Raw genomic sequence first — 13,173 nt, 5'->3', positions numbered from 1 at the left:
ACTCCAAACGACCCCGGCCGCTTCGGGCGGAGCAGGGATTTCTCCGCTCGTCCGCAAGCGGGAATTCGTTCTTCTGTGTGGCTGAGCCCCGTCAGCGAATCGCGCTGTGTCTCGCTGAATTACGCTGCATATCGCTCAATCACGCTGCATCGCGACCTCTCAGAACCCCAATATTCGCTGCTAACAGCGTCACGGTCATAGCGGCTTGCTCCATGGTTCTGAAGCGACGGCGACTACGGGCCGCAGAGACAGACCGTCACAACGGACCGCAGCAAGGCTCTCCTTGGTGCGGCATCAGTAGGGCCGGCACCGGCACCCGTTGCAACGGCATCGCTTGAAACGGCATCCATAGGAACGGCATCGTTTGCACAGGCATCCAAAGGAACGGCGGCGTCTTCCCGTGATAGGAGTTTTTCGAGAATATTATGTCACGCAATCGTGAGTCAGGCAGTCTTCCTTGAGAACGATGTCGGCGGTTCCGAGTTTGATGACAGGCTGGCGGCAGCTATGGCCCTGAAAACGTCCCCCATGTTGGCTGGGAGAGGTGTTCGGGCATCAACAGACGCGTTTCCTTCGTGCACCGTCATAAGATGCCGGCAGAAGTGCAGCGCTCTCCCAGCCTCCGCTGTGGTGCGATCGCTCGGAGGGATCTTGAGCCATTCGAAAAAGAATTTGTTGATGTCAGTCTCCACATCACCGTTCATCGGCGTCAGATAATCCGATGATGTAAGGCACCTCATTCTCATTGTCGGCACTTCTCGCAAACGCGGATCTGGGCGACCGTCTCCGGATGCGGCGCCGACGCTCGGGTAGAGATATCGGGGAAGTCGCGAGGCGCTTCCGCGCCTTCCAGTCACTCGCCGGAGCGTGGCATGACGTCATGACGTTGGCTGCGAGCCAAATCGGATTGATGCTTGCCTAGGCTCCCGATAACTTGAGTCTCGAAAAATGCAGAATCATGAATTGACCCCATACCTCCATTCCGGCCCCAACGCGCGAAGTCCAGAGGGGCTGTTGCGCGAGTTTCAGGTACGAAGTCCGCTCGCCTGAGCGCTCAAGTCCGAGGGATCCCCTCTAGCATTGCGGTGGAGAGGAGCCTGGCTCGCGGCGGGAACCCGAAAGACACGGAGACCCGAAGAAAATATCATTGGACCTCCCGCGGATGGCTTCCCGTGGGAAGGGTCCTCCCGGAACCAGAAACCTCCCGAACGGTACGTTCCCAGCGTGAAGTACCTGACTGAGTGAAGTCATGGATCGGGAGATGCTGTGACCCGAAGAAGCAGCGGATCCGCCTTTCTCATGGAGACCTTCCGGAGCAGTTGGCCATTCGTCAATCATATTTTTTTCCTGGATACTTGCAGGTGTCAATCCATCATCCATTATGGAGCGACTGACTCCTGCTCATCGAGTTCTGGTGCCTGGTCCTGTGGTTCCGAACATTTCTGGTCCGATGGAACCCCCGAGGGTCTCGCGGAAGTCGTTCCGGAACCCCACGAGGATCCGTCGACTCAAGCGGCTCGTGTCGCTCCACCACCCCTCCAGTCGGATGACCTGGGCATATGGTTCAAACTTGTTCCGCTGTCTTCTCCTGTGCCGGACGATTCTCTTCAGTATGACTTTGGGAAGGCCGTGTACGACTCCATGGATGACTGCGACGAGGCCACTGCCCTCTCATCCTTTTGTTCTCGGTATACTCCGGTCACCCTGCATCATCGAGCGTCCCTGGCCTTTTCCCCTCACCACTGGCGATTATGTCTCCTCGCGAGAATCTTTAACCAAGAATTTGCGCCGCTTTCCTTCGAAATTCTCCCGAGTGAATTCCACCGTTACTCTACAAAAGGCCAGCGACCGAGCTCGCCCCGCCCACCCACAGCTCATCTTCACTCGCTCGTTCGCTGACTCAGAGGTCCCCCATCCCTTCCGTTGCTCGGTCGTTGGTCCCGTCCATAAAAAGGAAAACCGGAGAGATGGAGACATATATATCGCCGGATTGTCCAAGCCGTTGTTTCTGCTCACAATCATTCATGGAGCGCCTCATGGATGACCACATGTACGAGTTCCTCCTCTGCTCTTGACAACTCGATACCCGTCAGCGGCTTCACGGAGGGACGATCCACCGAATGCCGACTTCTCGACAACCTCCACGACTGGGCTATGCTTTGGAAATGCCTGCCATTGCTTGTATTTCAACTTCTCAGAGGCCTCCGACGGGGTCTCCCAGACTCGTCTACTCGCCGAGCTTGTTGCAAACGGCTTTTCCGACGAACCCTCCGCCTGGGGCTCGGCTTACCTGCCGGATCGCACCTTCCGTACTCGCGTCGAGAACACCCTCTCCGACTGCGCTCCCCGTCCCTCGGGTGTCCCCAGAGCTTGAGCCTTGGCCCTATCGTTCGGCTGATTTTCGTCCTTGAGCTCGGTTCCCTCATCTACCCGCCGTCCAGCGTCTGTCTTCCGCCGACCGTCTTGAGCGCTACGTGGAGGTGCAGACCCGCTCTAACACCGTCCCATTGAAGCGGACCATGTCGCTCTCTGGGCCGATCAGAACGCAATGATCCTCTCCCTGGGTTAATATCTGTACGTCAAGTCGAATTCCTGAGACGTCTTGTACAGCATCCTCGATGCATCCATGTCTGCAAGTCTTGACTTCCGGCGTCAGGCGATGTAGATTGCGTCAGCGGTAAAAGCCCGCTATAACATGATCCTAAGAACTCGCATAATCAAGGACCCATACTTCTACTTGGAATCCTGCCTGAGTCTCACCCTTCCGAAGCTCTTGCACTGCTCAACTGATTGGTCGCCTCATCTGCCGGAAAAATGAGGCAGATGAGGCCTTCAGGAATCCCAGGGGCGAATCGTCTGCCTTGCGTCAATGGAGTGCAGTCTCCAGGCCGGCTCCCTCCTCCCTCCCCCTGTCATTCCCATCAAATTCAGGGCCTCGCGAGCCCATCGTCGGTATTATTGTACATACGTATATACGTCCTCGTTGCCCATCTGGAGGAGAGGCGGAGGCAGCCGGGACCGCGGGGATTGGCGACACGACTGAGTGAACTCTGACTGAAGAGCAACTCCCGTGCCCGTGTCGGCTGTGGAGAGCTATGCAATAATAAGTAATATCTCTCAAGCGGATCCCATGCCCCGATTTCGAGTTGAGTCCCAACATTCCTCGAGACAGCTTACTCAGAGTTCAATGTCATATCCGATTCTCTCCTCAATCAAGTATGTCTCGGCTGAGATTTTCCGCCGGAGAGGGGATGTGTGCGTGTGACGTGAAAAAATCAAGCCCTGTCTCTATGTATATCCGGGTTCTTCATTATACGCGGGTCCGATGGGGGAAGACACGGGCAGCAATAATGTACGCAGTCTGTTTCCGCGCCGATGTCCAGCATGGGCCCTCTCCTGCTGCTGAAACGGCGGTCGAACCGCCATGCTTTCCGAGGCGCTCCTCTCTTAGAACTACAGATGGCAGCACCCTCAGGAGCAGCAGCGAGCGAATCAACGGTTGCAAAATCAATACTCCAAACGAGAGTCGGCCGAGCTTGTTCTCCAAGATGAGTGATCGAGCAGTATGCAGCAGCAATGTAGGGCAGCCGCTTGTGAAAATTGGTCACTACATTCTCGGGGAGACTCTAGGTGTGGGGACCTTCGGGAAAGTTAAGAGTGAGTGTAGCGGATTGCTGATCATGAATCGTGCTGATTGTCTGGATCTGAGGCTGTTGTGATGCCCCGCAGGTCCCATCGTGTATCCAATGTCGTTGCCTTCTTAAGAGCTAAGGGGGAAAAACTATGCAGGGGGCGAGACTAGCCTCTCCGCCTCACGATCAGTCTATCGACGATTCCGGGAACTAATTGTGAGTCGGAATCGATTCTTCCACAGCGGCAAAACACCAAATCACGGGTCATAAGGTCGCCGTGAAGATACTCAATCGTCAGAAAATCAAGAACTTGGATGTTGTGGGGAAAATCCGTCGTGAAATTCAAAATTTGAAGCTTTTCCGACATCCTCACATAATAAAACTGTAAGAGTACCTTGTTTTCTGTTCAGATTTTGAGTTTCAGTTCTCAGAGTCTTCGATCAGATTTCCCCCATCTTCCCATCTACACGTGATGTTGACGGCGACCTTGTTCATTTCCAGGTATCAAGTAATCTCGACGCCCACAGACATCTTCATGATAATGGAGTATGTCTCGGGTGGAGAGCTATTCGACTACATCGTCAAACACGGCAAGCTCAAAGAGAGTGAGGCCCGCCGTTTCTTCCAGCAGATCATCTCGGGAGTCGATTACTGTCATCGTCATATGGTCGTGCATCGAGATCTCAAACCGGAGAACTTGCTGTTGGGTGAGTGACGCTCCATCGGAGCTTCTACGCTGTGGTTCCGCGAGCAGACCAATGTTGCCCGGACTTCCCGTCGCTCTCATGATTTCTGACTGAGATCGCAATCTATGTAGGTACATATTGAAACTGTCAGCTTTCTGCGGCGATTTGGCATCGCGCTCACAGGCGAGCTGCATCGGATGTTTATGTATTATATCATGCGTGACCGGATAGAAATGGACTGCGAACGGCAGAGGCGTTCATGAATCCAGCTTGCTATTCCAGATCAGTCGCTCCACGTGAAGATTGCAGACTTTGGTCTGTCAAACATGATGATGGACGGGGAGTTTCTGAGAACTTCTTGCGGCTCGCCGAACTATGCTGCTCCCGAGGTCATCTCGGGGAAACTTTACGCGGGACCCGAGGTCGATATCTGGTCTTGCGGCATCATTTTGTATGCACTGCTCTGCGGAACGCTGCCGTTCGATGATGAGCATGTACCAACTCTGTTCAGGAAGATAAAGTGTGAGTAATATGATGAATGGATGAATTAACTATGGTTTTATCGCGAAAGAATTAGATAATCATATTCAGAGTTCCGGAGAATGAAGAAGCGATGAGCCTCGAATTTCCCCTCTGAGCCCCGACGGCGATACATCCGTCGCATGAAAACCAGTGAACGAGGATTCTCGTCTCTACTCTCAATTCTCCGGTCGATCCCTCCACGAACGTGAAGGCGACACTCGCGCAGACACCAACCGACTGCGGAATGAAGGAATGGTTGAGAATTCGCCGAGGGGCGACTCGTACTAGACCCCTTTGTATTGCTCTCCTCTGGAGGCCACTGCGCGTGGGCTAGGTGCGAAGGAGTCCTCAATCGACGTTTCCCGGATTGCTCGTTTGCCACGAGACCAGGGCTGCAGATGCTGAAATTCCGTCGTGCAGAGAACTCCTGCCTGTGGCGCGCACCGCACGAGGAGATCATCGGTCGCCGCGTGACGTGCCAGACGACCGGATGCGAATTCGCTGCAGCGGACCTCGTGGAGGGCCGGGTGATGGAGCTCAGAGCCGGTCTCGCAGGCGCATTTCTCAACAATTAGCAATCCGAGTCTGGGGCTCAGAGCGCGATTGAAGTGAACGTCCGGCAGGTGCATGCCTCGGTTCTGACTCGGCATGCTCTGAAGCCATCGAGCGGACCCTGGAAGAGCAGCGTTGCCCAGTCGAATAGAATCTGAGGCCACAAATCCGAGGCAAAGTCCCGTCATAATCGATTCGCTGGCCATTTGCGCCCACACACCCTCAATGAATGAATGAATGAATAGATTAACTTTGATTTTATGATTGGAGAGTCAAATCACTTGAAAATGGGAGTTGAATGGATGAATGAATCAACTTCCAGTTCATTCGAGGGATATCGGAAGGATTGATGAAGATAGAGAAAATATTGATTATCATCGCTGCGGCGACCGGACCTCGGAAGCATCGGGATTCGTGCTGCCACGAATGCCGCCACGCGCTGCCAGACGTCAGCAGCTGATAAGCTAAGAATCCAGAACATCAGAAGCGCTCATTTTTACTGACTGAGAAGGATTTTGCAGCGGGAATATTTCCCATACCGGATTACCTGCACAAGTCGGTGGTATCTCTTCTGATCCACATGCTTCAAGTTGATCCTATGAAGAGAGCCACGATGGAAGACATCAAGAATCATGAATGGTTCAAGAAGGACCTTCCGGCGTATTTGTTCCCTCCACCTAACGAGGCGGACGCTTCAATCGTGGACATTGACGCAGTTCAAGTGAGTTCTCAGGATTGATTTGATTCATCTATTGCAAACAGTGGGGCCTGCGCCCACGCCTGCGCCGGGAGACAGATGTGCTCGGAGCGGCGATCGCTAGCCATTGCAGAAGGTCCACCCTCTAGGCGTAGACGTCGACTTCGCTCGACAAAGTTTCTGAAAAATTCTCATCCTCAAGGTCGTTTGCGAAAAATTCGGTGTGCCAGAAAAAGAGGTGCACGGAGCTCTTCTGAGCGGGAATCCTCACGACCAGCTGGCGATCGCCTACAACCTAATCGTGGACAATAAACGTATAGAAGACGAGACAGCGAAGCTGGAGATCAAAGATTTCTACGTAGCTTCTAGCCCCCCGCCCTTGAGCAGCAGTTCAGAGAGCCCTTCTCGCGGAAGTCAACACGTGCATCCCGAAAGAGTTCCGCGGGCCCGTCTGCTGAGTACGGGGGGTCAGGAGCAACGCGATACTCGAGGAACTCAGTCAGCCGGCGCTGGCAGCCAGGGGACTGTAAACAATACTTCGGATAACTCTGTAGCCACGAGCGGACTCGCCGGTGCATCGACGCCGATCGGGAGCACCGTCCTCGGGGGAAGTGTTGGCGGAGGTGCCCTCGGGTTGGCATCGCACACGAAACCTCCGCACAAAAGAGCTAAGTGGCACCTCGGAATACGCTCTCAATCGAAGCCGCATGATATCATGAATGAAGTCTACCGAGCTATGAAAGCTCTCGATTTCGTGAGTACTTTCTCTCTTCTCCGCATGCTCGCGTCTGTTGCTTGCTATAATTCCACCCGCGGCTTCGGGAGGCCTCGCCGCACCCTCATGACTACGGAGATGCCGGCACAATTATTCATGCTCTGGTCTGTTGTCGGAAACGGATTACCCCATTCGAAACATTGGGAATATCGGGAGCTAATGAAGAATGTTACCGTATTTCAGGAATGGAAAGTGGTGAATCAGTTCCACGTTCGCGCACGCCGCAAAAACTCGCCGAGTGGCCGACCGGCTAAGATGAGCTTGCAATTGTATCAAGTTGAATACAAAAGTTATCTCCTTGATTTCAAATCCCTGCCTTATGCAGAAGATCAGTCGCAAGATCCTAGCGTTGCTGAGAGCAGTCTCCATAGTTTTCACAATACCATGGAATTCTTCGAGATGTGCGCCGCCCTCATCACCCAATTAGCGCGTTAGAAGATCCTGTTGATGCGACGACATAGAGCTGATATCGACTTTCACACTTCACTGTGATAGCTACTCCGTGGGAGTAAGCTCCATTCCGTCATAGGTGGAAGTCAGGGGTGCTTCTCGCTTATCAGGCGCTGTCAGTTTCGAGGTCCCAGGGATCCTGGAGCTGAATGATGAACCTTACACACATAAGCCAATCCCGTAAGGGTGATACTTCATGTTTTTCAATGTAAAAATAGCATTCTGTGAGTAAATTCTAATTTTGTCGAGCCATTCCATGTGTTCGTGTCGCTCCGAGGATTCGAGAGTGGAAATTATAATCTCCAAGGGAGCCTCGCTCGAAACGATAACTCGTCATCGCAACCAGATACCCGAACTCCCACAGAGATCGCGAATGGCAGGCGTCGGCTTCGCGAGTCCGATAGGGACCTCGCTTGTCGGAAGACGATGATTCTATACTTTCGTGAAGCGAGGAAGACGATGTCGAGATGGCAGACCTCCAGCTAGGAGCTCCTGTCTCCAAACGGTCGGCTTCACCATATCCTTCATTTGGCTAGGTATCTGATATCGTCTCTTCATCCGCACCCTGGGCCCTGGACCTCCCCTCAAGGCCAGCTTCCTCCACATACTTTCTCATCACTCCGGCGGAAACTTTCATCCACGACGGGAGTATACGGAGCGAGACTACCATCATTCCGGATTCCGGTATCCTGGATACCACCGAGAGCGTGATGATCAGGGGGCGTCTCATAGATAATCCATGGCTCCCATCGAGTGATTCCGTTCCTCTTCCCTCCGAGGTAATGAGCAGCGTCCATTTTTCTAGAGCTGCTGTAGCCGAAATACATTGAATATATTGAGTCGCGAACCGTCTGGGTTCTGGACCAAAAAGTGGTAAATTTATTACATGGACTTCCGCTGAAATCATATGTACACGGTACATGGCTCCCTCTGTACAGTCCTCCTCATGCAATCAGTTGTGCTGAAAGAAGTTCCGAGTCAGAAGACTCGCCGAATTCAATGACGGATAGCCTCTCATCTAGCAACGAGTGCCCTCCTAGATAAGTACAATTCACAACATTTATCACTAGAGCTCGGAAGCTTAGGCGTATTCCAGCGATCACCGGCGATCGATTCATGAGTTCCGTGGACAAATTGACTGATATCACGATCGATGTTGCTCGAAGATGGCTACAGCGTAGGAATCCAGGCATCATCCGCGGATACACCTATCAAGCTCTACAGACGGAGGCGATATATTCCTGGACTTCCAGGCTCTCATTATCACCGGTGCATTGACTAGACCGTAGTACTTGTAGGGGTGAGAGGGTGGCAGAGGATATGGATCCGCAGATTCTTCTCTGGCTGCGGTCTCTATGAACGAAGAACAGGCCGGCAGCTGGGCGTTATATCGTAGCCGACCATAGATTCAGCGACAGATTCTCTCAGTGGAGGATCTCTCGAGGTAGGATGGATGCCCCGTCTTGTCAATATTATGCGTCATTGAAGATCGGAAGCAAATGGGCCTCAGTGTTGTAAATATACGCCCTCGGCGAAAACTTGTCCTGTATCTCTCGCGATGCGAATATAAGGTACCAATACTTCAAGGTTTCGCCAAGGAAGAAAGATTCCATTTTGTCACGGGGTCTCGTGAAATGCTTGTTAAGCACGTTGCCAATTGAAGTATAGCCGCCTGAAGGGATCTGGAAAAATTCGGATTCCTTCACTTGATGCGCGTTCCAGAGCACTCGAAATTTCTATCTCCGTTGCTCAATCCTCGGCGGCAGCGGAGTGGAAGAGGCTGCTTCCGAGGACTTTACTGTGCGTTTCGGCTGGATCGTGCGGGAGTTGAATAAAGACCGCTCGAATTCCTCTTGTATACCTTTGCATATTCTTCAAAAGCTTGGAAGATGTCCCAAGCCCAATCTCGATACGTCTCGTTCCGGGTGAAGTAGTGTAGATACCACAGGGATTCGACAGTTTCAGGACGCAACAAATTATGCGCATCGTTGCTCTGCGAGTCAGAATGTCGGGTATTAGTCGAGAAGTAAATTAGAGGCAATCTGCATCATGGGGTAATCGAGGGAGGATGGCGAACTCACCTTGACTATTATGTCGTCCTCACCGTTTTTGGCTAGATTGAAGTGAGCGATTTCGGGGCTCAACCCCGTTTGTGTAGTACTGTACATGGATACGCATGTTCGTATCAGTTCAATTGCCATATCTAGGTGCCATTTCGGGAAGCCACCCTCGAAGTGTCCCAGAGTCAGAGTCCCCGGAAGATAACACACCAGATGGTCCTAATGGATTAAGTCATACGCCGCTTTATGGAGCGCTGAAGGCTCAACCTGATGAGCTAGCAGATAAAACTCGATCGAAGCACAGCCCGTCTATTCCACGCAGCGCCTTCACATTGATTACCATTTTCGGTGAAAACCTCCGGTTCTTCAGCTCCCCGACGAACAATAATCCATTCGGAGAGCTGCGCCGCGTCAGATGATCTCTGACAGATTGGATAGCTTTGAGGTAATCTTCTTTCAGGAAGTCAATTTTCTTTCCTGTCTGTATCCATTGCTTCAACAGATATTCGTAGTACGAGTCGGCGCGCGCACCGAGAGTTATAGTTTGGTCATTTCCGAAGCGACCAGTGTCCGTAGATATGAACATCGGCACCAAATGATTTTCTTTGGGCAAGTGATGGAGGTGTTTCGAGACATTGAAGGCCTTCTCTTCGAAAATGGAGTCACCTGCGGAAGCGTAGAAGATAATCCGACTACCAGATCATTATTGAGGCTCGAGCGTGAACTTCTGATGCCTACTTCAGGTTTTGGGATGAAATCGGCCACTCTGTGGACTCGGTTCTCCCGTGAGAAACGGAGATCGCATGTCGGAAACATAAGCGAGTGGAATGAACTAACCTGTGAGTCGACTCAAGGTACGGAATTCAAGCTGAACTGAGGACACTTCGGATACAGTGGAGTCTTGCGCCCAATTGGGGCCGTGCGCGGAGCCTGTTCCGATGTTGACGTCACTGAACGGGATATTTGAGCGTGAGTTGAAAGCAGGAAGGAGACGATTGCCAATATCTCTCTGTAATTAGATGTCGTGATCGGATATATCCTTATAGATATGATGACTCATATCAAATATCATTCACCGAGTGGATGCATGAGGTTTGTCGTATCTCTCATGAGACAAGCCATGAGTGACTCCCAGTCATGCTTGCAATCCCGTGGGTGAACTCACAGCTTTTTCCAGGAAGAGCTTATCTTTCGTGACCGTATGGGCTCCAAGGAGACCCCCGAGGACCCGGATCGATGTCTCGAAGAAATTCACGTCACGATTCTTATCGAAGCTCAGATCTTCAACCACAAAGTTCCTTGCTTCACCATATTCGTCCATCAAGCCCATTATAAACAAGGTATCGATCGCATCTAGAATCGTTAAGCCAAGTCCGAACCAATCGTCGAACTTTTTCGAGATCGGAAGGAGATGGTCGTGACCCCAGGCGAATTCCTTGTACCCCCGCCACGCATGGACACAAGCTGACCTTATAGCGCTTAACCTGGGAGGAAAACGAGTTCCTTGTTAGCTCCGCAGTGCTCCGCATAACGTAAGCCGGAGGAGGCCGAGTTGACAACTTGCCTCTTGTTCTCAAGAGAGCTCTCGTCGACGAGGAGATCCGATCCAGGAGGTATATCCGCAGCGGCTTCGACACGGGGCGCCTTCTTGATGTACGAATCGGGACGTTCAATCCTGTCTTCTATTCGCCTGTAGCTATCGTATGCCTTCCCCGATGAACGGCTGACGACGACGCTCGATGCTCCAAACAAGTTGTAGATGAGCGCAATAATAATTATCATGATAAGGAGCAGCAGATACCTCTGATAGCGGGAGAGACGCATCCATATCTGCAATGGATAATCATTTCATCAGGATCTTCCTAGCGCACAGCGAGAGAGCTCAGCGCCCCAGTATTCCGGGGGTCCAGAAGACTGCTGCAGCATTCAGGCCCCCTATTCGCACTCTTTGCAGTTTTCTTCGAGAACAGCGAGTTCGGGGAAGGAACCAGCAAGAGAAGGGCTCAGTGCAAAGCAGTTTCGCCGCCCGGCGGGCCTTCAGGGCATCGTTCCAATAGACGTGAAACGTGGAGTCCGGTGGCTCTCATGACTAAACCACCGGCGTCGGCGCTGCCACGAAATGAAATATCAGGGCCGCCTCGATCACCGTCCCAAGCGGCGGAATGTGATTCAACCTCCGGAATAATTCATTCGAATAACATATTTGATCGAGTTTGATCCAATGATAGACGCTGCCTCGCACGCCTCTGCTGTGATACATGGATTTCATCCGATGAGCGCTCTGATCCAGCAGTCGCTCATCTGAGTTCTGTGAGAGGAGCCACGGATTTGACCAGCACCTTGGCGCGAAAATAGGATCCCCAAGCTGTCCAGCGGAGTCAATGGAAAGCCGACCATCGCTGCAGAGTTCGGGGGATCATCGATAAGATGAAGAGGACATTGCTGGAATCGTGTGGAGGAGAATAGCTTCTGCAAAATCCGAAGAGCCGCCGAGGATGAGTCAACGACACTTTCTCTGACACTCACTCTCCAGAGACTCCGCCGTGGTCTATAGTTGAAGACGCCAGCATTGGGTGAATTTGTAGCTGCCGAATTCTGAAGTTCCGCCTTGTAGGGTATATCGATGTAAGTCGCCGTCGTCCTTATAGGCATGGCTGCACGTGCATCACAGATTGGCCGAAAGGAAAATCCGGCAGCTCCGCTCACTGAGAGCTACTAGCTCCGCGGCAACGATCTCCTTGTTCGCTCCTCTTGCCACCCTCTTACGTTAACACATTCTTCAACCCCACATCTGACACGACGAAGTCGTCGTTGGTTTCTTTGTTTATTATTATGGTGGTAAGCAGAGAGAGAGAGAGCACCCAGAAAAGGTTCAGAGGGAAAGAAGCTTCTTCCGCTAAGCTAGCGGACAGCATAACCGCCGCCAGATGGTCGTCCCCCCCTCACCGTCGAGCGTAACGGGTATTCCAATTCACTTCCCTATTGAGAATCATGCATCATTATCCTACCGACGTGGCCCCGGAACTCGAAACTCAGTGAAATTCCGTCGCAACAAACCTTGCGAGGCCGCTTGAATCTGGTAGTCGGAGTGCAGATTCACTATAACAAAAGAAACAACACTATCCTGACGGCGAGCCAGCCAATAGACGGAGGCAGAAGCTTTCGCCGAATTGGTTGCTGATTCCGTCGAGAGGAGATTTGACTGTATTAGAGTCGACAGCGGTCAGCCGCTCTACAGTCCACCACTTGTTTGGCTGGACTCCAGCTCGGGACGCCTGAGCGTCTCTTCAGCGATTCCGACAAAAGGGAGGCTGTTCGCAATATTTTCGCGATCTAAGGACAGAGCTGAACAAGCGAATAGAATACCTTTATTCTCATGATACATTCGAGTTCCGCGTATGTATTATATGAAAAACCTTTCGCTTCTCGAAGACTACGTTTAAGAGGGTAATTCCACCCTCACTGACTTTAATGGTGAGGTTTTTCATCTGATAGGTCCTTATTCGCGGGATTCAGTATATTGTTCTAGCTTAGCAGTGTTTGTCCTGAATTCCGGTGCCTGCGTGGGAAGTGTGCTCCCGCCGGTTGGTCGCATGTCTCTTCCTTCTTCTTCAGCGGAGGGCCACCAAAGTGGCGTCTGCTCGAGTGATGATGACTTCGGCTGCAATCGACTGGAGAGAGGCTGAAGACAGCAGGGAGAGAACAATAACAGTACTGTTATTGTATCGAGCAAGGCATACGAAGTGTGAAGTACAATTCATGACCAAAAGCAATGGAATCTGTGCGTGAGTGGTGACTA

The 13,173-nt window shown here is 52.0% G+C and overlaps 2 protein-coding genes across 2 annotated transcripts; one reads left to right on the top strand and one right to left on the bottom strand.

The window, feature by feature from the left end:
* The first annotated feature begins 3,461 nt into the window (after positions 1-3,461).
* AMPKalpha (AMP-activated protein kinase alpha subunit) lies at positions 3,462-7,515 on the top strand. Its single transcript, XM_018641774.1, has 7 exons — positions 3,462-3,657; positions 3,875-4,016; positions 4,134-4,339; positions 4,601-4,840; positions 5,914-6,113; positions 6,292-6,843; positions 7,048-7,515. Exons 1-7 carry the CDS (start codon positions 3,549-3,551, stop codon positions 7,297-7,299), a joined length of 1,701 nt encoding a protein of 566 aa, XP_018497290.1. The 5' UTR covers positions 3,462-3,548; the 3' UTR covers positions 7,300-7,515.
* A 654-nt stretch (positions 7,516-8,169) lies between these two features.
* alpha-Man-Ib (alpha-Mannosidase class I b) lies at positions 8,170-12,211 on the bottom strand. The gene is made up of 8 exons (XM_003737093.2): positions 11,901-12,211; positions 10,939-11,204; positions 10,540-10,858; positions 10,212-10,383; positions 9,715-10,040; positions 9,396-9,593; positions 9,176-9,307; positions 8,170-8,996 (listed from the first exon to the last, which is right to left on the bottom strand). The coding sequence occupies exons 1-8, from the start codon at positions 12,024-12,026 to the stop codon at positions 8,787-8,789; spliced, it is 1,749 nt and encodes a 582-aa protein (XP_003737141.1). The 5' UTR covers positions 12,027-12,211; the 3' UTR covers positions 8,170-8,786.
* Between the last annotated feature and the right edge of the window lie 962 nt (positions 12,212-13,173).

This window comes from Galendromus occidentalis, unplaced genomic scaffold (genome assembly GCF_000255335.2).
Source record: "Galendromus occidentalis unplaced genomic scaffold, Mocc_1.1 scf7180000075391, whole genome shotgun sequence".
Lineage (NCBI taxonomy): Eukaryota > Metazoa > Arthropoda > Arachnida > Mesostigmata > Phytoseiidae > Galendromus > Galendromus occidentalis.
The sequence above is the reverse complement of the archived record's forward strand: the minus strand, read 5'-3'. Positions and strand labels throughout refer to the sequence as shown.